Source organism: Nerophis ophidion, linkage group LG06, assembly GCF_033978795.1.
Source record: "Nerophis ophidion isolate RoL-2023_Sa linkage group LG06, RoL_Noph_v1.0, whole genome shotgun sequence".
Lineage (NCBI taxonomy): Eukaryota > Metazoa > Chordata > Actinopteri > Syngnathiformes > Syngnathidae > Nerophis > Nerophis ophidion.
The window spans coordinates 19132169-19155640 of record NC_084616.1 but is presented as its reverse complement, the minus strand read 5'-3'; the positions used below and the strand labels follow the sequence as shown (position 1 = coordinate 19155640).

The following is a 23472-nucleotide window of genomic DNA, read 5'->3' as shown; positions in this document are numbered from 1 at the left end:
GAATAATATTCCATCATTAAATTATTAAATATTAAATAATTAAGTGGGGTAATTTTAGAAACAAAGCGAATTAGTTAACTTATTGAAATATTGAATTAATAAATGAGGTAATTGTGGGGAAAAAGTCAATGAGGATCATCATTAAATTATTAAAATATTAAATTAATAAATTAGGTAATTTTTTTGGGGGGGGAAAGTGATTTAGGAGCCATAATTACATTTTTTTAAATATTGAATTAATAAATGAGGTAATTGTGGGGAAAAAGTCAATGAGGATCATCATTAAATTATTAAAATATTAAATTAATAAATTAGGTAATTTTTTTGGGGGGGGGAAAGTGATTTAGGAGCCATAATTACATTTTTTAAATATTGAATTAATAAATGAGGTAATTTTGAGGAAAAAAAGGGAAATAGGACCCATTATTTAAGAGGATTTACAATGCTTTTCCTTTTTTTGTGTCAAATAAGTTTCATGCCTTCAGAAGTGAACCCTGTCAGCAGTTTTGGCGGGTCATAGGGGGGTCATATTGCGTGCCGGACGTACTTACACGGGCATGCCCACATGAACGCTTTACTGCAGGCCTGCCGCCTCCCCCCGCTGTGCTCAGGAACTTAAACGGTTACACGCTTGTCTACAGGATTACAGCGTGAGAACCTTGAGCAATGACCCCGAGTTAATCGTTAAAAGTTCACTTTGTTTTGCTTTCCCAGGCAGAAGTGGACAGAGTTGCAAGCGAAAGTCCACAAGAGTGTGACCAATCAATCGCAGCGGAGGGTGGAGTTAATTACAAAGACCCTTTACGCGGGATGCAGAAAACACAAAAAAGCCATGCGGATCTACATAGATCTACAAAACATGTCAAAATGAGTCCAAAATGACTTTTATGGGTCCCCTTTAAATAATTCAATGACAGAAAGGACCTCGTTAGTGTGGGATGGAGCTCAGAGGGGGCTGTCCCAGGGTTTTCAGTCACAGTACCTTGTCCCCTGTGAAGTGTGCGGGGAGCTGCCAGTAGAGCAGATGGTCCTGGTGCAAGCTGAAACCTTTGTAGACCAGAGAGTACTGGGAGGCAAGGGAGGAGGGAAGCAGAAGAGATTGAGGTACAGACTAGCGAGAAGAGAGGAGGTCTCGGGAGGAGCAATTAGGGACATGGTGCTGAATTCGTTGCTCGGAAGAACTGTTCTTTACTGTGCCGCCGACAGTCCTACTCTGGCAACTCGTGGAAATAACACGTAAACAAACGTCATGACACACGACAGTGAAACCAAATCTATACTATTTTCAAAGGATTAGTTCAAAGGATCTGTTCAACATGAAAAACTGTGAGTTTGAGTTCTGCTAGCTAGTCGGTTACGGCGCTGCCAAGTACCTTGCTGCTGGCTCCAGACCCCCGGGCGTCCGTCGTGCTCAAAGAATTCTTGCTCTGTTCAGTCACAACAGAAGCACCCCCCCAAAGGAAGGTGAGAGAAGAAGACACCCCAACAAGGTCACGGCCTCTGACTGTGGGGTTTACCTGCAAATGAGCCGCACGGCCCGGGTACTGCGGTTGGGCTCTGGTTGGTCGAACGGAAGAGGCGACGCCCGACGGACGAGGAGGCAGGCTCGGATTGCGCAAAGACCGTAGAGCGGAAGAGGTGGAAAAACGAGAAGACGAGGAAGAAGAGACAGGAGGTCTTTGAAAGGAGAGGTTGGAGAGAAGTGCCCAGACCTCATCGTCCGGATGTCTGACATCCTCACCCTGAATGGACACAAAGTACCGGACTGACACAGGGTATGAGGCTTAAGGGTTCTACAACCACGGACACTACGTCACTGCAAGTAGCAATCATGCATGATTTTGTTCTCACTGCAATTCCAACACGGATTAAACCCAGCAACATCTTGTGGGGTTCCATAAGATTCACATGCAACCAAGGATGCAGCCACCCGTCAGGACCGGACTGTTTACCATAATCGGAAACGAGAACTGCACTTTTTGGGAATTGTGCCTATCGTTCACAATCATCGAATTTCAGATTTCAGAAGTATTTTATTGATCAATCCCTGAAGGGAAATTTGATTTTCACTACAATCCCGAGAGTAAAAAATATTCAGTCAAAGGCTGGACTCCAGGGAGAGGAACCAGACAGAGGTCAAGGAAAAAAACCTCATTAAGGATCGCTAACGTGTCTGCCAACTTCCGACGGCATTACCCAACTTCCGGCGCCCCTTACTTTATGAGAGACAAGAACATACACGTCTTTTTTTTTATAGGATTATAAAAATAATTTAAAAAAAAAAACACTTGAAAGATGCGGCTCATAAGAGTCACCCTTGGAGCCTTCAAGGCTCCTTAAAGGCTGAAGATACTGAGGATGAACGGCTGCTTCTAGAAGCGAGCCGGAAGGAAAGGTGAGACGTTGGGAGCAGACGGAAGACGAGGGAGTGAGGTGAAAGTGATTCGAAGTTGCAAAATGTGGAATTTGGAGCCAAGCTATTTTGGCATAAATGGAGTGCTTATCAATATAAACCGTAAAAAAACATTTCCGGCCAGCTGGACCAAACAGACACCTTCATAACAATATGTGCTATGGACAATATACAAACTGCAAGTATACTGTATATATAATGTAGTAACAGACACTTTTATAACAATATATAATATGTACAATATACACACTACAAGTATATAAATAATGTAGTAACAGACATCTTCATAACAATATGTAACATATACAATATACTCACTACAAGTATATATATAATGTAGTAACAGACACCTTCATAACAACGTGTAATATGTACAATGTACACACTGCAAGTATATACATAATGTAGTAACAGACACCTTCATAACAGTATGAAATATGTACAATATACACACTGCAAGTATATTATATATATATATATATATATATATATATATATATATATATATAAAGGTGCCAGCGCCCCCCGCGACCCTGAAAGGGAATAAGCGGTAGAAAATGGATGGATGGATGGATATATATACTTACATATAAATATATATATATATATATATATATATATATATATATATATATATATATATATATATATATATATATATATATATATACAGTATATATATAATGTAGTAACAAACATCTTCATAACAACATTTAATGTGTACAATATACACACTACAAGTATATATAATGTAGTAGCAGACACCTTCATAAAAATATGTAATAGGTACAATATTCACCCTATTTTGGTCATTGCCGTAACTACTGTCTCGGTGTATTTATTTCTGTTTCCATAGCAACGTACTTCCGCCTTCCGGCAACAAATTTGGAAACAAACGCGAGTCATTTCTAATCAAGGCAGACTTGATAACAAACAACGAAGAGGACCATGTTTGGACAAGTGAGGATTCAAAACATTATCTTTTTGAACCTGAACATACTGAGGATGAACTGCTGCTTCTAAAAGCGAGCACGAAGGAAGAGTGAGACGTTGGAGCAGATGGAAGCCGAGCGAGTGAGGTGAAAGAGCTAAAGGCTAATACCGTAGCATGACGATGTGTTAGTACGCTAAAAAAAGAGTTCCTCGGTGTTCAATCTTACAATAACAATGTTTCTGCAGTTTGGCTATTAAACAGGTTACAAAACGTAAATAAAGTATTGACGGTTTTCGAATGTATTTTCAAAGTATATTTAGAGGTAGAACTGATTGCTTACATTACCTACATTGTTAGCCACAAAGAATGAAACAATTTTTACATGTTTTTTCTTCTTGTCTCTCATAATGATTGTGAACGATAGGCAGAATTACCTTACAAAAAAGTGCAGTTCTCTTTTAAAATGTTCAGGCTATGACTGCTAAGATAGCAAGTCAAGCTCTTTTGCGTATTTATGACATAAGAGCATCTGGAACTGGATGACTGCTGAGCCAGTCGACCTGTGACCGTGTTATCCTCAGGAGTTCGATAGCTCACACCAATTACCCGACCAGCACTTAGGGTCTGTGGGTGTTCAGTATTCACCCCCACAGGACGGATAGGGTCTTACCTTAGCTGCTCCTCTGCCAGATCACAGCCTCTCTATTGGTGCGGATAACGTGTTGGCTTTGAAGGTTTTCCTAATGACTGGACGGGTGGTATTTGGTATTGTTTTGACAGTGTGGTTCAAGCAAAGCTACGAGCTATGAAGCTCTTTCATGGCCCGTGAACTATCGACATGACTTGCATCAGGTGAAGCACGATGCAAGAGTTTCCAAAACGACAGTAGTTGGCAACGTAAAACTGTCAAATATCATGCGGTTAAACCAACAAAACCGAGCCAACAGAACCGTACCTCAACTTACGAGTACTTCAAGACACGAGCGGTCTGTCTGCTTTTTGTTATGCTGTAAATTGCGAGGATACAATTTAGTTGCAAGCCTTCCTGCTGCTGGTAAGATCTGCCCAAGAGCATCCGGTCTTACTTGTTGGCATTAGCTTATAGCTACAGATGAAAATAACTTTGTTTCCTAATCCTAAGCAGTGGTCCAGCTTCTAAAGTCTTACCGCCAAAGATGGTGCCGTTTCTCGTTGTCGCAACTGAGGCTCACTCCTGCCCACGCCTGAAGCTGCTACAGGATGCCGTTTACAGGCGGTCTCTTGGTCTGTTCGGCGGTATATCTGCTCTTCTAAAGCCAAAGTTACAGACATTGTTCACGATCTCGCCTTCCATCTTCGGTAACTCGCCGCATTATTGGCAAGAAGCCGATCCGAACCGATTGAAGCAGGCTTCGATTGGTCAGATCTAGTCTTATACTTAGATTGGTCACATCTAGTCTTAGATTTAGATTGGTCAGATCTAGTCTTAAGAGTTAGATTTCTCACATCTATATCGCTCTTCCGATTGTCATTGGCATGACAGAAGGGTTGCTCTTTTGCATGTCACCAGTTGCCATACAGACATCCTTCCTAATGTTGGTGTCAGAATGATTGTGTCTAAGTTATCACAAAACTTTGTGTTTCAATGAATTCCCGACAAGCAGACAAAAACTGTCTTTGATCCAACCATTCAAAAGGCTTGTAAAATTCCACTATGTAGGATGGGAAGCGACATGAAGGTGTTGGTTTCTTTGATGTATTGTAATCCACAGGAAGATTTTGTCTTGACTCAAGATCTACAAAGCGGGGAGGAAGCAAGACCTGACTACCATGAATTGATTAACGTGGACCCCGACTTAAACAAGTTGAAAAGCTTATTCGGGTGTTACCATTTAGTGGTCAATTGTACGGAATATGTACTGAACTGTGCAATCTACTAATAAAAGTATCAATCAAAAAAAAAAAATACGCCTTCCAGGCACCTTTTCTCTGAACTGTTTTGTAACCATAGGCGTTGGCTGTTTTCGACCCCACTTCCTTTAGAAACAGCTGTTGCCAAATAAAAAGAGGAGGCGTACAATTTTTGTCAGAGCGTGGTAGAAGACTGTACAAAGAGTACAGGCCAGACGTTTCTCCTCAATGAGCTAAATTGAATTCTGTCTCTGTTTAATTCCTTGCTTTTGTGTCTGTTAAATAGATGTCATCAGTGTTTGAACCTGACAGTTGGAGTATAAAAAGTTGGGGATTTGGCACCAACTGCTGGACTCGATCTGACCAATCTACAATAAGACTTGGACTAGATCTGAGTAATTTAAGTATATGACTAGATATGACCAATCAAAGTCTAAGACTAGATGTGACCAATCAAGGGGTAAAACTAGATGTGACCAATCAAAGTCTAAAACTAGATCTGACCAATCAAAGTCTAAGACTAGATCTGACCAAACTAAGTCTATGGCTAGATCTGACCAGACTAAGTTTATGGCTGGATCTGACCAATCTAAATCTAAGACGAGATCTGACCGAACTATATCTAAGACTAAATATGACTGAACGAATTCCAAGCTTAGATCTGATCGAACTAAGTCTATGAATAGACCTGACAAATCAAAGTCTAAGATTAGATCCGACCAAACTATGTCTATGACTAAATCTGACTGAACCAAATCCAAGCTTAGATCTGATCTAACTAAGTCTATGACATGATCTGACCAATCAAAGTCTAAGATTAGATCTGACCAAACTATGTCTATGACTAAATCTGACCAAACTAAGTTAATGGCTAGATCGGACCAATCAGAGTCCAAGACTAAATCAGACCTATCAACCTTTAAGACTAGATCTGACCAATTGAAGTCTAAAACTAAAGTTTACCTATCAAAGTCTCAGACTAGATCTGACCAGTCAAATTCCAAGACTAGACCTTACCAATCAAACTCTACGACTAGAACTGACCAATTGAAGTCCAAGACTAAATCTTTCCAATCAAAGTCTCAGACTAGATCTGACCAGTCACATTCCAAGACTACAACTTACCGATCAAAGTCCAAGACTAGATCTGACCAATTGAAGTAGAAGACTAGATTGGACCAATCTAACTCCAAGACTAGATCTTACCAATCAATTTCTAAGACTAAATGTGACCAATCTAAGTTTATTAGAATGAACTACTTAAGTGAGAGGGGAATTGTCTTCTACGACACAACAAACAGTCTGGTTGTGATCCATTGAATGTCCTATAAACACGTTGACCTGAACGAATGAGAACATAGGACTATATAAATAAACGTTGATTGACTGATTGATTGATTGATAGTCACTCAAGTTGACAATACGTATTTGAGATTGTTTGAGAGTGTCAATAGTTACCAGTGGCCGGGATCTCCAGCTCTCACTGGATCGGTTCGCAGCCGAGTGTGAAGCGGCCGGAATGAGAATCAGCACCTCCAAATCTGAGTCCATGGTTCTCTCCCGGAAAAGGGTGGAGTGCCATCTTCGGGTTGGGAAGGAGACCCTGCCCCAAGTGGAGGAGTTCAAGTACTTAGGAGTCTTGTTGACGAGTGGGGGAAGAGTGGATCGTGAGATCGACAGGCGGATCGGTGCGGCGTCTTCAGTAATGCGGACTTTGTACCGGTCCGTTGTGGTGAAGACGGAGCTCAGCCGGAAGGCAAAGCTCTCAATTTACCGGTCGATCTACGTTCCCATCCTCACCTATGGTCATGAGCTTTGGGTCATGACCGAAAGGATAAGATCACGGGTACAAGCGGCCGAAATGAGTTTCCTCCGCCGTGTGGCGGGGCTCTCCCTTAGAGATAGGGTGAGAAGCTCTGTCATCCGGGAGGAACTCAAAGTAAAGCCACTGCTCCTCCACATCGAGAGGAGCCAGATGAGGTGGTTCGGGCATCTGGTCAGGATGCCACTCAAACGCCTCCCAAGGGAGGTGTTTAGGGCACGTCCAACCGGTAGGAGGCCACGGTGAAGACCCAGGACACGTTGGGAAGACTATGTCTCCCGGCTGGCCTGGGAACGCCTCGGGATCCCCCGGGAAGAGCTAGACGAAGTGGCTGGGGAGAGGGAAGTCTGGGCTTCCCTGCTTAGGCTGCTACCCACGCGACCCGACCTCTGATAAGCGGAAGAAGATGGATGGATGAGTTACCAGCTCCGCCATGGAACCCCTTGAGCTCGTAAGTTGAGGTACTACTGAAGTCTAAAACATGTCAGAGGACTTCCAGTAACAACAGCAGAACAAAAGACCGAAAGACACTCAGCCTGCGCCTGACGCCTTCATACCTGCTCAGCTCGCTTGATACGAGTCAAGGACGGATCTCTCTATAAGCACAGAAGATCAGATGAAACAGTGGAGACAGTTAATCAAACCGTGGGACTGACAAAAAACAGTTTCAGTGCACTCCACACAAATGCGTCGCAGAGACAGATAGATGACCGGCTGAGGTTTGAAGGAAAGAAAGCGAAACTTGTGAGAGTGTGAGAGAAAGGTCTACAGGTTTCTGTTGCACCCCAGGGTTCTCTGCTCCAGAGTCCTTTAGGAACTGACCTTGTCTCCCTGGAAGACCTCTGGAAGCTGCCAGTAGTGGGGCTCTTGTCCAAGGTAGTCAAAGTTGCTGTAGGACAGCTGAGTTCCGTCAGTGGAAACCTCCACCGTGAAACCGGTGGAGATGCGGTTGGTGCGTTGGCGGTTCACCAGTGCAAATCCCTGGAAATTCCCCGGATAAAACGCTGTAGATACCTGCAGAAATAGGTTCACAAACACGATAAAGCAATGAGAAACACAGGCAAAACAATCAAAACAACACAAACGCAGAACACAGCTTTGTAACTAAAGAATTCCAGAATGTGAAGGTTTTTTTTTTTTCCTAACAAAACCAAACTGTCTTACACAAGACTTGGAAAATTGCTGCTGTATAACTAGAGTAAACAGAGACAAGCTGCTGCTCCCGAGGTGGAAACCGACTCAACCACAGCGCTTATTGCCTTGGGAGGCAACCCTCTCTGTCCTCAATCCTGACCCTCTGCTGACATGGTGGACAGGCTATTTGGATTATGGTGCACTGGAATTGTCCTCTCATTGCAACAAGAATTTAAGTACAGGAGCATTGGTGCCACTTGATTGACGGTTTTATCTTTAGCCATATGTGACATCTTATTTACGTGCAAAATATATACAGTGGGGCATTAAAGTATTTAGTCCGCCACCGATTGTGCAAGTTCTCCCATTTAAAATGATGACAGAGGTCTGTAATTTTCATCATAGGAGAGACAGAATGTGAGAAAAAAATCCAGGAATTCACATTGTAGGAATTTTAAAGAATGTATTTGTAAATTATGGTGGAAAATAAGTATTTGGTCAACCATTCAAAGCTCTCACTGATGGAAGGAGGTTTTGGCTCAAAATCTCACGATACATGGCACCATTCATTATTTCCTTAACACGGATCAATCGTCCTGTCCCCTTAGCAGAAAAACAGCCCCAAAGCATGATGTTTCCACCCCCATGCTTCACAGTAGGTGTGGTGTTCTTGGGATGCAACTCAGTATTCTTCTTCCTCCAAACACGACGAGTTGAGTTTATACCAAAAAGTTCTATTTTGGTTTCATATGATCACATGACATTCTCCCAATCCTCTGCTGTATCATCCATGTATCCAATTTGGTATAAACTCAACTCGTCGTGATAAATTTGAATGGTTGACCAAATACTTATTTTCCACCATAATTTTACTTTGAAATTCCGACAATGTGAATTCCTGGATGTTTTTTTCACATTCTGTCTCTCACAGTTGAAGTGTACCTATGATGAAAATGACAGACCTCTGTCATCATTTTAAGTGGGAGAACTTGCACAATCGGTGGCTGGCTAAATACTTTTTTGCCCCACTGTATTTGATGTTGGGACCATGGTCCTATCCAAAACAATTCCATGGCTGTATCTCTTTTAGCAGAAGTAGTCCAGGACATTGTAGACGTCTACCGTTTTGTAATCACGACAACAGGACATCTGCTGACTGTAAGGCGCACTTAAAGTCCTTTCATTTTCTCAAAACTCGACAGTGCCCCTTATAACCCGGTGCACCTAATGTACGAAATAATTTTGGTTGTTTATTTGGTACATGGTGAAATGATGAGTGTGACCAGTAGATGGCAGTCACACATAAAGGCCTACTGAAACCCACTACTACAGACCACGCAGTCTGATAGTTTATATATCAATGATGAGATATTAACATTGCAACACATGCCAATACGGCATTTTTAGTTTACTAAATTGCAATTTTAAATTTCCCGCGAAGCGTGCGTTTGACGTCTCGGGTTGTAGCGGACATTATTTTCCAGCCCGATCCCAGCTATAAGTAGTCTGCTTTAATCGCATAATTACACAGTATTCTGGACATCTGTGTTGCTGAATCTTTTGCAATTTGTTCAATTAATAATGGAGAAGTCAAAGTAGAAAGATGGAGGTGGGAAGCTTTTAGCCTTTAGCCACACAAACACAGCCGGTGTTTCCTTGTTTAAAATTCCCGAAGGTGAAGCTTTACTATGGATCAGAGCGGTCAAGCGAACATGGATCCCGGCAGGTTTCGGTGAGAAAAATTGTGGTAATAAGTTGGCTCTTACCGTAGTTATGAGCGGAGCCTGCGTCCTCCTGCAGCTGCTGCGGACTATTTACCTCCTCCCACGGAGACACTGGCGGTCACTACACCCCTGGCCACACCCCTCTGACTTTCAGGTACTATTAAATCTCACTAAAACACAAGTATTTTCCAGAATTATCCTAGTAAATGTGTCTAATATCATCTGAATCGCTCCCCCTGCATTCGCTTTTTTTTTTCTAGTCCTTTACTCTCAATATCCTCTGCTACTTCCGGTAAAGGCAAGGCTTTTTTATTAGCGACCAAAAGTTGCGTACTTTATCGTCGATGTTCCCTACTAAATCTTTTCAGCAAAAATAAGGCAATATCGCGAAATGATCAAGTATGACACATAGAATGGACCTGCTATCCCCATGGGCCAGCACGCAAAGGCAGAGCCTTTAAGGTTTATTGGCGCTCTGTACATCTCCCTACGTCCATCTGCACAGCGGCGTTTTAAAAAGTCATATATTTTACTTTTTGAAACCGATACCGATAATTTGGAAACCGATACCCATAATTTCCGATATTAAATTTTAAAGCATTTATCTGCCGATAATATTGGCTGTCCAATATTATCAGACATCTCTACATAAAAACACGCAATAGTTGAAAAAAAATAATTATTCGGTAAATAACTATCTACAAACGACTTTAAAATGGCCTGAAATTCCCCCAAAGTGATGCGTTCAGGTAACCTCAGATCCTTCTGTAACTATTTCCATAATCATGGAGCAGCAAAATCTGAAGCCTTTTTTTTTTTTTTTTTTAACCGAGCTTTTTTTGGCTATAGGAACCAACACACAAATAATTTCCTGTGACCACAAACTGTAGCGACTGGGGTCTTTACACATAAAATAACATAACTAAGGGGGAACAAGACCAAGGAGCGATTTATAAATAAAACACATACTTTGAGAAAATTTGCGTACTGACAAAGATGGACTGTTTTCTCTTGGATACAATGGTGGGCAAGGTTGCCACAAGCAGTAATAAAACGTAGGGCGTAGGGGTCAGAAAGAGCAAGTCTCCATAATCCAGTAAAAGTATACAAGTGGTCAGAATCCAGCGTTTCCTAACTTGTAAACAAAAACAGGTACTGGTTTCTAAAATAAACAATTAAATTTTAAGTTTAGACAAACTATTCTAAATCTGGTTTAAAAGACAAGTTCTCATCGATGATAATATGTCGGGACCATTTCATTCCCTGAAAGACTTGTGTGTTTCCCAGACTAAATCGCACACTGGACAACATCTTGGAGAAGTGTCTTGCTCTGCAAGGCGAAACTATGATCCATTTGAGAACCAGACCGGACTACTTGAACCATCGGAGTGTGTTTGCTCGCCCTCGCCAAAACAAACCTTATCCACAACTTGGCCCCCTCCGCATTGGACTTGGCAGACGGGGTAGTAGCCTTACCAGGTCTCTGTAGTAGTTGGAGCTGGAGCACTGCTGTGTGACGCCCATGCAGAAACAGGACAGGCAGCCATCTTTGTTTTGCTGGCTCAGATGGAAGGTTCCGGGCTTGCATGTGGCGCAGGATGGACTTTCAGCATTCATCTGTAAGATAGTGCGGATGTGATCTCCGGCGAGGTGACGCTTTTTAAGCCACTTATGAAATAACAAAAAAAGGGATGCACGACAAATATCAGTCCGATATGAGGACGTCACACCTATAAACATAACCCGTGCCTCCATGGAAATGCCCCCATCTACTCACCCCCAAATCCTCCACACGACACCTCCGCTCCGGACAGGCTAAACTCCTGCAAACTCCAAGGACAAAGCTACGAACAACAGGAGACCTGGCTTAATGCTCCGCTGTGGAACACTCTCCCTGACCACCTGAGGGCACCACAGACTGTGGATGCTTTTAAAAAAGGCTTAAAAACCCTTCTATTTAAAAAAAAAAAAAACTTTTTTTTTAGATATGTGCATACTAGTTTTAGCTATTAGGCTGTTCTAGTTTTTATTTTTATCATCTTTTTATTTGTATTTTTTTAATACACCGTAGCACTTTGAGGTTGTTTACTCAATGTAAAGTGCTTTTTACAAATAAAATCTATTCTTATTATTAGTATTAAAAATAAATAGCTGTTATTATTATTATTTTTTTTTTTTAATCCCAATGATGTGGGTTAGGGTGAGCAAAACAAGCAGTGTAAACGTAGAAATATACATATATAATCAGCCAATATACGCTAGGTGCCAACTTGGCGGCCATCTTGGTGGGGGCAAATGACCCATTTTAGTTATTGAAAATAAATCATAGGTTGCTTATTTCTCAATCAATTTGCAATCGGTTTCCTTTAATGGCAACGTACAAATATGTGCTATTAATAAACGACATTATAATATATATATTTTTAAAAATCTTACCTTAAGATTGTTCCCAGATTTTTCAACATACGGCATATTTTGTCTTTGCTTCAGACGAACTACGCTGACTCTTTGCCCCTACTGGCTTAGAGTATTGGTAACAGTTTTCGGGAGGAAGACATTCCGTGTGGTATTTGCACTAAACGTTCGGCAAACATTCCGCGAAGAGAGTACAAAAAAAACGTGCCTAGCGCATCGAACCTTATCAGCCACCTGAAACGGCAGTCTCGCAATGACGGGGTTTTAAAAAGCCTACAAAGACGCATGCTGCTAAAGAATCAAGCCAGGGCCAGCCATAAAAAAAAAGGTGCATACAAACTATACATTAAAAAAATAATAATACGGTAAATTCCAGACTATTAACCGGCACTTGTTTCCTACGCTTTGAACGCTGCGGCTTATAAAACTGTGTGGCTAATTTATGGAGTATTCTTTCCTGATGGCCCTAATGTAAATACCGTATTTCCAAACTCGCTTCCCAAAATAATTAGCGCATGCTTAGTATTACCGCTTGGTCAAACTCCTGATGTCACGAGTGACACTTCCCCTGTCATCATTTTCAAAATGGAGGAGGCGGATTTCTATACCAGTAATTTGAAATCGCATAAAGGGAAGAAGATTAAGAGCTATTCAGTAGGATTTAAGGTCCATGCTTACATCACACTCAATTTTTTTACTGCATGCCTTTGGTAGGTGCCGGAGTGAAAAGAGGTTTTAAAATTATTAGCGCATGCTTACTTTTACCGCATGCCTTTGGTAAGCGCAGGAGTGAGAAGAGGTTTTAAATTAATTAGCGCTACGGCGGAAATTCAAGGAAATACGGTAGTTTACATTAAACACATGCGAGGACACCAAAATGGTGTGTTATTGTTTGTACTTTGGGACCATCTTTTGGACGAGTTGGCACAAATGAATGTGAATTCCTTCTGTTTAAAACTTCGAACCGGAAGTAGAAGTGTCGTTCCGTCTTTTAGCCGTCCATAGCGTTTTTACTCGTACGGATTCTTCCTTCATCACTCCAAGCAACATTTGTAAGTTTTACAATATAACTAAAACAATCTCACTTACTAAACCATCCCATGTGTGATGTCTGTCGGGAGTGTTTTCATGCATATTTGTACGTGCTATCGTAATTTAATCAAGATAGCATCGTTTGCACGAGCTAATATGCTAACATGTTTGCAAATGTCTGTTCACTTACTCTTGGTGCTGCGGTGTCCTTCTATTTAGTGTTTTCAACCGGAAGTAGAAGTGCCGTTCCGTCTTTTAGCCGTAAATAGCGTTTCAACTCATATGGATTCTTCTTTCATCACTCCAAGCAACGTTTGTAAGTTTTACAATGTAACTAAAACAATTCTTACTTACTAAAGCGTCCCATGTGTGATGCCTGTCTTTCATGCAGAGTTGTATGTGCTATCGTAATGTAATCAATCTAGCGTTGTTTGCATTAGCTAATATGCTAACATGTTTGCAAGTGTCTGGTTGTCTACTCTTGGTGCTGCGGTGTCCTTCTATTTAGTGCTTTCAACCGGAAGTAAAAGTGCTGTTCCGTCTTTTAGTCATCCATAGCGTATCTACTCATATGGATTCTTCATTACACTATGGACTGGACTCTCACAATTATGTTAGATCCACTATGGACTAGACTCTCACTATTATGTTAGATCCACTATGGACTGGACTCTCACTATTATGTTAGATCCACTAGGGACTGGACTCTCACTATTATGTTAGATCAACTATGGACTGGACTCACTATTATATTGGATCCACTATGGACTGGACTCTCACTATTATGTGAGATCCACTATGGACTGAACTCACAATTAGGTTAGATCCACTATGGACTGGACTCTCACTATTATGTTAGATCCACTATGGACAGGACTCTCACTATTATGTTAGATCAACTATGGACTGGACTCACTATTATGTTAGATCCACTATGGACTGGACTCTCACTATCATGTGAGATCCACTATGGACTGAACTCACAATTATGTTGGATCCACTATGGACTGGACTCTCACTATTATGTTAGATCCACTATGGACATGACTCTCACACTATTATGTTAGATCCACTATGGACTGGACTCTCACTATTATGTTAGATCCACTATGGGCTGGACTCTCACTATTATGTTAGATCCACTATGGACTGGACTCTCACTATTATATTAGATCCACTATGGACTGCACTCTCACTATTATGTTGGATCCACTATGGACTGGGCTCTCACTATTATGTTAGATCCACTATGGACTGGACTCTCACTATCATGTTAGATCCACTATGGACTGGACTCTCACTATTATGTTAGATCCACTCTTGACTGGACTCTCACTATTATGTTAGATTCACTATGGACTGGACTCTCACTATTATGTTAGATCCACTATGGACTGGACTCTCACTATTATGTTAGATCCACTATGGACTGGACTCTCACTATTATATTAGATCCACTATGGACTGGACTCCCACTATTATGTTAGATCCACTACGGACTGGACTCTCACTATTAAGTTAGATCTACTATGGACTGGACTCTCAATATTATGTTAGATCCACTATGGACTGGACTCTCACTATTAAGTTAGATCTACTATGGACTGGACTCTCAATATTATGTTAGATCCACTATGGACTGGACTCTCACTATCATGTTAGAAGCACTATGGACTGGACTCTCACTATTATGTTAGCTCCACTATGGACTGGACTCTCACTATTATATTAGATCCACTATGGACTGGACTCTCACTATTATGTTAGATCCACTATGGACTGGACTCTCACTATTATATTAGATCCACTATGGACTGGACTTTCACTATTATGTTAGATCCACTATGGACTGGACTCTCACTATTATGTTAGATCCACTATGGACTGGACTCTCACTATTAAGTTAGATCTACTATGGACTGGACTCTCAATATTATGTTAGATCCACTATGGACTGGACTCTCACTATTATGTTAGATCCACTATGGACTAGACTCTTACTATTATGTTAGATCCACTACGGACTGGACTCTACTATTATGTTAGATCCACTATGGACTGGATTTTCACAATATTATGCTGGACCCACTCGACGTGCATTGCACCGGTCTCCACTACAGGGGGAATGGGAGGTATGGTCCTCTCCAAGGTTTCTCATTGTCATCCCACTTGGTTGAGTTTTTCCTTGCCCTGTTGTGGCATCTGAACCGAGGATGTCGTCGTGGCTTGTGCAGCCCTTTGAGACACTTGCGATTTAGGGCTATGTAAATAAACATGGACACATCTGCGACTTATAGTCCAGTGCGGCTAATATATAGAATTAGTTTTTCTAAAACTGGAAAACACGGTAGACATAAATCGTCGGTATCGGACTGAAAAACGATATCGTGCATCCCTATCAAACGAGAGAGAAAAAAAAAAACATGATTACTTTGCAGCGACAAGCTCCGCCATTGCAGCCTTCACTTCCTCTTGGGTCACAGTTGTAGCAGTTACCTAGCGACAGTAGAAGTTGTCTTTATATATGTATATATATATATGTATATATATATATATATATATATATATATATATATATATATATACACACATACATAATATACAGTGGGGCAAAAAAGTATTTATTCAGCCACCTCGTCCTGTCCCCTTAGCAGAAAAACAGCCCCAAAGCATGATGTTTCCACCCCCATGCTTCACAGTAGGTCTGGTGTTCTTGGGATGCAACTCAGTATTCCTCTTTCCTCCAAACACGACGAGTTGATTTTATACCAAAAAGTTCTATTTTGGTTTCATCTGAACACATTTTGGTAATAACTCAACTCGTCGTGTTTGGAGGAAGAAGAATACTGAGTTGCATCCCAAGAACACCATACCTACTGTGAAGCATGGGGTGGAAACATCATGCTTTGGGACTGTTTTTCTGCTAAGGGGGACAGGACGATTGATCCGTGTTTAGGAAAGAATGAATGGGGCCATGTATCGTGAGATTTTGAGCCAAAACCTCTTTCCATCAGTGAGAGCTTTGAATGGCTGACTTATTTTCCACCATAATTAACAAATAAATTCTTTAAAATTCCTACAATGTGAATTTTTTTTTCACATTCTGTCTCTCACAGTTGAAGTGTACCTATGGTGAAAATGACGGACCTCTGTCATCATTTTAAGTGGGAGAACTTGACTAAATACTTTTTTTGCCCCACTGTATACATAATATAAGGACGTATTGTGCAGGAATATCCTTTCGTGTCCAAGCACGGCATGTACCGTTGACTTCGTTGCCAGCAGTACACTTCTGTCCATTTACGGGGTTGCCACTGTATCCTGGCGCACACCTGGGTCGACAAAAAAAAAAAAGTACAAAGTGAACCCAAACAAAGGGACGTCACCAACAGTTTCTTACATTCCCACGCCATTCAGCTCAAGAAGACAAGAAGTCACATTTTGAAGTAAGCGTTAAGCAGAAAGAAGCTCTCCCAAAAAGCTTTTTTGATTGCTTGCCTCAAAACACAGCAACAGAAAAAGCATTAAATATCTCTCTGATGAAGCGCCTACACCCCTCACAATTACATTTTATTCTTAAAAAAAAGTTGTCACAGGGGCATTTTTACCACTGTGTTACATGGCCTTTCCTTTTAACAACACGTTTGGGAGCTGAGGAGACATATTTTTGAAGCTTTTCAGGTGGAATTATTTTCCATTCTTGCTTGATGTACAGCTTAAGTTGTTCAACAGTCCGGGGTCTCTGTTGTCCTATTTTTGGACTACAGGCAGGCCAGTCTAGTACCCGCACTCTTTTACTATGAAGCCACGCTGTTGTAACACGTGGCATGGCATTGTCTTGCTGAAATAAGCAGGGGCGTCCATGATAGCGTTGCTTGGATAACAACATATGTTGCTCCAAAACCTGTATGTACCTTTCAGCATTAATGGTGCCTTCACAGATGTGTAAGTTACCCATGCCTTAAGCACTAATACATGCCCATACCATCAAAGATGCGGGTTTTTGGACTTTGTGCCTAGAACAATCCGGATGGTTCTTTTCCTCTTTGTTCCGGAGAACACGACGTCCACAGTTTCCAAAAACAATTTGTAATGTGGACTCGTCAGACCACAGAACACTTTTCCACTTTGCGTCTGTCCATCTTAGATGATCTCGGGCCCAGAGAAGCCGGCGGCGTTTCTGGATGTTGTTGATAAATGGCTTTCGCTTTGCATAGTAGAGCTTTAACTTGCACTTACAGATGTAGTGACAAGCTGTATTTGGTGACGGTGGTTTTCTGAAGAGTTCCTGAGCCCATGTGGTGATATCCTTTAGAGATTGATGTCTGTTTTTGACACAGTGCTGTCTGAGAGATCGAAGGTCACGGTCATTCAATGTTGGTTTCCGGCCATACCGCTTATGTGGAGTGATTTCTCCAGATTCTCTGAACCTTTTGATGATATTATGGACTGTGGATGTTGAAATCCCTAATGGTGCCTTCACAGATGTATAAGTTACCCATGCCTTGGGCACTAATGCACCCCCATACCATCACAGATGCTGGCTTTTGAACTTTGCGTCGATAACAGTCTGGATGGTTCTCTTCCCTTTTGGTCCGAAGGACACGATGTCGAAATATTTCCAAAACAATTTGAAATGTGGACTCGTCAGACCACTGAACACTTTTCCCCTTTGCATCAGTCCATCTTCCAAGAGCTCGGGCCCAGCGAAGCCAGTGGCGTTTCTGGGTGTTGTTGATAAATATCTTTCGCTTTACATAGTAGAGTTTTAACTTGCACTTACAGATGTAGCGACCGACTGTAGTTACTGACAGTGAAGTGATCCATAGCCCATGTGGTGATATCCTTTACACACTGATGTCACTTTTTGATGCAGTACCGCCAGAGGTATCCAAGGTTCGTAATATCATCACTCACGTGCAGTGATTTCTACAGATTCTCTCAACCTTTTGGTGATATTAGAGACCATAGATGGTGAAATCCCTAAAGTCCTCGCAATAGCTCGTTGACAAATGTTGTTCTTAAACTATTGGACAATTTGCTCATACATTTGTTCACTAACTGGTGAACCTTCCCCCATCCTTGTTTGTGAATGACTGAGCATTTCATGGAAGCTGCTTTCATACCCAATCATGGCACCCACCTGTTCCCAATTAGCCTTTTCACCTGTGGGACGTTTCAAATAAGTGTTTGATGAGCAGTCTTCAACTTTCTCAGTCTTTTTTGCCACTTGCGCCAGCTTTTTTGAAACATGTCGCAGGCATCAAATTCCAAGTGAGCTAAGATTTGCAAAAATTAAAAAAAAAGTTGATCAGTTTGAACGTTTAACATTTCATCTTGCAGTCTATTCAATTGAATATAAGTTGAAAATGATTAGCAAATTATTGTATTCTGTTTATATTTACACAACGTGCCAACTTCACTGGTTCTGGGGTTTGTAAGTCAACACACAATATTGTCCAGATAGTAAAGTACACCTCAGTCAGTGGGTCCAGAGTGGAAATATTCAGATTAGTCAAAGTAACCTTTGTTATCCTGGCACTGCCTTATTGTGCTACGTTGGACCAGGTGCTCGGGCGATGCGAAAACCAAAATCAATCTCTAAAGGATATCACCACATGGGCACAGGAACTCTTCAGAAAACCACTGTCACTAAATAAAATTTGTCGCTACATCTGTAAGTGCAAGTTAAAGCTCTACAATGCAAAGCGAAAGCCATTTATCAACAACATCCAGAAACGCCGCCGGCTTCTCTGGGCCCGAGATCATCGAAGATGGACTGATGCAAAGTGGTAAAGTGTTCTGTGGTCTGACGAGTCCACATTTCAAATTGTTTTGGAAATATTCGACATCGTGTCATCCGAAGCATCCAGACAGTTATCGACGCAAAGTTCAAAAGCCAGCATCTGTGATGGTATGGGGGTGTATTAGTGCCCAAGGCATGGGTAACTTACACATCTGTGAGGGCACCATTAATGCTGAAAGGTACATACAGGTTTTGGAACAACATATGCTGCCATCTAAGCGCCGTCTTTTTCATGGACGCCCCTGCTTATTTCAGCATGTCAATGCCAAACCACATTCAGCATGCGTTACAACAGCGTGGCCTCGTAAAAAAAAGAGTGCGGGTACTTTCCTGGCCCGCCTGAAGTCCTGACCTCACTCCAATGGAAAATGTGTGGCGCATTATGAAGCGTAAAATGCGACAGCGGAGACCCCGGACTGTTGAACGACTGAAGCTCTACATAAAACAAGAATGGGAAAGAATTCCACTTTCAAAGCTTCAAAAATGAATTTCCTCAGTTCCCAAACGTTTATTGAGTGTTGTTAAAAGAAAAGGTGATGTAACACAGTGGTGAACATGCCCTTTCCCAACTACTTTGGCACATGTTGCAGCCATGAAATTCTAAGTTAATCATTATTTGCAACAAAAAAATAAAGTTTATGAGTTTGAACATCAAATATGTTGTCTTTGTAGTGCATTCAATTGAATATGGGTTGAAAATGATTTGCAAATCATTGTTTTCCGTTTATATTTACATCTAACACAATTTCCCAACTCATATGGAAACAGGGCTTGTACATGTTTACATACATATACATATATACATACATATATAAAGATGTAAATATACATACATACATGTATATACTGTACTTTATACATATACACAAATACATATATACATATATATATATATATATATATATATATATATATATATATATATATATATATATATATATATATATAAGGGAATAACCCATTACTTGCCATTCAAACAGACAACAATTATTTCCAGGGGATAGTGAAACTATACTGCTATACAAGTTGTACACTAACTGTTGTAACTTAAAAAGATACGGTGGCAAAAATGGTTGATGGAGATGTGAGGGGGTTATTCATGATTGTGAGATATTTCAGCAGCAGCACAGCAAAGAAGACGCACAACACTCAAAGGAAGCGAAACGAAGAGGAATACTGGGCAAGTAAACTCTGAGGTTGCAGAACAAGATGCTAAGCTAAGAGAGATAGCAAGTTCAACAACATTCTGCCAGCAGCAAAGCACTACCACCAGAGGAATAGCCGGTCTAAGTACGAACTACGCAGGTTGCATTACCTCACCTGTTCTACGGCAGCTCCAACGGTCAACAGTCAACATCGCCCTTTCATGTTGGGAAACTATTCTAACTTCTGAGACACCCAAGTTCGACTGCGGATGTTGTGGATCGGAATACTTCGAAGACCTCCAATCCCACCAACACGTCTTCCTTTGAGGAAGCGGTGCCTGGGGATTCTGTGGTGGGCTCTCCTATTTCTGGGGCTGAGGTTGCTGAGGTAGTTAAAAAGCTCCTCGGTGACAAGGCCCCGGGGGAAGATGAGATCCGCCCGGAGTTCCTTAAGGCTCTGGATGCTGTGGGGCTGTCTTGGTTGACAAGACTCTGCAGCATCGTGTGGACATCGGGGACGGTACCTCTGGATTGGTGGTCCCTCTCTTTAAGAAGGGGGACCGGAGGGTGTGTTCCAACTATCGTGGGATCACACTCCTCAGCCTTCCCGGTAAGGTTTATTCAGGTGTACTGGAGAGGAGGCTATGCCGGATAGTCCAACCTCTGATTCAGGAAGAACAGTGTGGTTTTCGTCCTGGTCATGGAAATGTGGACCAGCTCTATACTCTCGGCAGGGTTCTTGAGGGTGCATGGGAGTTTGCCCAACCATTCTACATGTGCTTTGTGGACTTGGAGAAGGCATGAAGTCCTGTGGGGAGTGCTCAGAGAGTATGGGGTACCGGACGGTCTTATTGTGGCGGTCCACTCCCTGTAAGATCAGTGTCAGAGCTTGGTCCGCATTGCTGGCAGTAAGTCGGACACGTTTCCAGGGAGGGTCGGACTCCGCCAAGGCTGTCCTTTGTCACCGATTCTGTTCATAACTTTTATGGACAGAATTTCTAGGCGCAGTCAAAGGGTTGAGGGGTTCCGGTTTGGTGGCCGCGGGATTAGGTCTCTGCTTTTTGCAGATGATGTGGTCTTGATGGCTTCATCTGGCCGGGATCTTCAGCTCTCACTGGATCGGTTCGCAGCCGAGTGTGAAGCGGCCGGAATGAGAATCAGCACCTCCAAGTCCGAGTCCATGGTTCTCGCCCGGAAAAGGGTGGAGTGCCATCTCCGGGTTGGGGAGGAGACCCTGCCTCAAGTGGAGGAGTTCAAGTACCTCGGAGTCTTGTTCACGAGTGGGGGAAGAGTGGATCGTGAGATCGACAGGCGGATCGGTGCGGCGTCTTCAGTAATGCGGACGTTGTATCGATCCGTTGTGGTGAAGAAGGAGCTGAGCCGGAAGGCAAAGCTCTCATTTTAGCAGTCAATCTCCGTTTCCATCCTCACTTATGGTCATGAGCTTTGGGTCATGACCGAAAGGATAAGATCACGGGTACAAGCGGCCGAAATGAGTTTCCCCCTTAGAGATAGGGTGAGAAGCTCTGCCATCCGGGAGGAACTCAAAGTAAAGCCGCTGCTCCTCCACATCGAGAGGAGCCAGATGAGGTGGCTCGGGCATCTGGTCAGGATGCCACCCGAACGCCTCCCTAGGGAGGTGTTTAGGGCACGTCCAACCGGTAGGAGGCCACGGGGAAGACCCAGGACACGTTGGGAAGACTATGTCTCCCGGCTGGCCTGGGAACGCCTCGGGATCCCCCGGGAAGAGCTAGACGAAGTGGCTGGGGAGAGGGAAGTCTGGGCTTCCCTGCTTAGGCTGCTGCCCCCGCGACCCGACCTCGGATAAGTGGAAGATGATGGATGGATGAATGGAGACACCCAAGTTCCCCAAGTATTGTTTGACCAGAATAATGACACCAATCTGACAACTGCAACTACTGCAGCATGTCAGGATATGTTGCTCCATGCCAGTGCAGTAGCCCAGTCAAGAGTCCAGTTCTACATCAAAACTGACTGGAAAGTATTCATAGCGTCATTTTTGGTGAACCCCAAACTAGTCATTCTTTGACGAGCAACAGACAGATTTGGAAAGGTGTCAAACAAATTAAGGCGTCCATACAAACCAATCGGAACAAGTCTGAATCCAGACCACATGTTCAGTAGCACCACTGACAGAAGTCAGCGTTCGAACGTGAATTAACTCCATGTGCTGTGTTTAAACGCACGGCAACAATTAGGTTATCATCCGGAGACCAGATGTCTGTACTTCTTCTAGCAATTTCATTGATTCAATTTGATCGTTCTGGGTGTTTGGTTTTTTTGTGACACAGGAAAGCATAGATTGAGTCTTTGTACCTTTATTTTAAGATCTAAAAATCACCCTCAATACAAAAACACATGCCGGCATGAAACTAACAAATAAAGTCACTGACAAGCATGACCTTTTAAAAATGAACTAACCAAGAAACGGGAAACGGGTGCAAAGCTTGAGGTAGTAAAGTTATCAAAAGAAAACAACAAAATAAAAAAAAAACAGAGGTACTAACGCTAAGCTGTTTTCTTCATAGCAGGATTTCTGTGCAACAGACAAAACCACTTGGGAATATTCATGAATCGGATGTCAACTCGTAAAACAAAACAGTGTCATGTCATCAAGCCCTTCATGAAGTTCCATACGTATGATAATATGCAACATAAATATCGATACAAAAGAGAAGAAGTCAATCACACGCACTACTCGTCGGGGAGAATGCGTACAGGGATGGCCAGCCTTCCCAGAACAACATGGAGAGAACCGTCCTTATTTTTCTTCTGCTTTGCGGACGTGTGCTCTCCTTTCAACAGCTTCAGTAGCTCCAAAAGTTCAGATCTAGTATTTGTCTTGTCTTTCTGCCGAGTTTTCTTTTCCGATTTCGTCACAGGTTTAGCTTTCGCTCTGGAGGAGTGCTTTTTCGCGGTCTTGGTTGCTTTTGTCCGAGCGTGCTTCACAGAGGATTTTGTCGGGGTGTTAGGCTTCTTTGTGGTTCTAGGCGGACCGAGTCTACCTTTTGTTGTTGTGTTGAGCTTTTTTGCAGGAGTGGCCTTGGCTCTGACAGGAGTTAACGTGGCTTTTGTCGATGTTTTCCGTTTCTTTGCCACTGTGACTTTGGCTTTTCTTGTTGCATTAGGTCCGATC

The 23472-nt window shown here is 42.3% G+C and overlaps 1 protein-coding gene across 1 annotated transcript in view; it reads right to left on the bottom strand.

The window, feature by feature from the left end:
- hspg2 (heparan sulfate proteoglycan 2) overlaps positions 1-23472 on the bottom strand; it is a 331901-nt gene that overhangs the window by 123950 nt on the left and 184479 nt on the right. Inside the window, exons 31-38 of the mRNA XM_061902940.1 lie at positions 16629-16696; positions 15796-15860; positions 11394-11534; positions 7882-8073; positions 7617-7655; positions 1518-1742; positions 1374-1427; positions 983-1066 (exon numbers count right to left, since the gene is read on the bottom strand). Coding sequence (XP_061758924.1) covers positions 983-1066; positions 1374-1427; positions 1518-1742; positions 7617-7655; positions 7882-8073; positions 11394-11534; positions 15796-15860; positions 16629-16696 — 868 coding nt within the window. The remainder of the gene's footprint in view (positions 1-982; positions 1067-1373; positions 1428-1517; positions 1743-7616; positions 7656-7881; positions 8074-11393; positions 11535-15795; positions 15861-16628; positions 16697-23472) is intronic.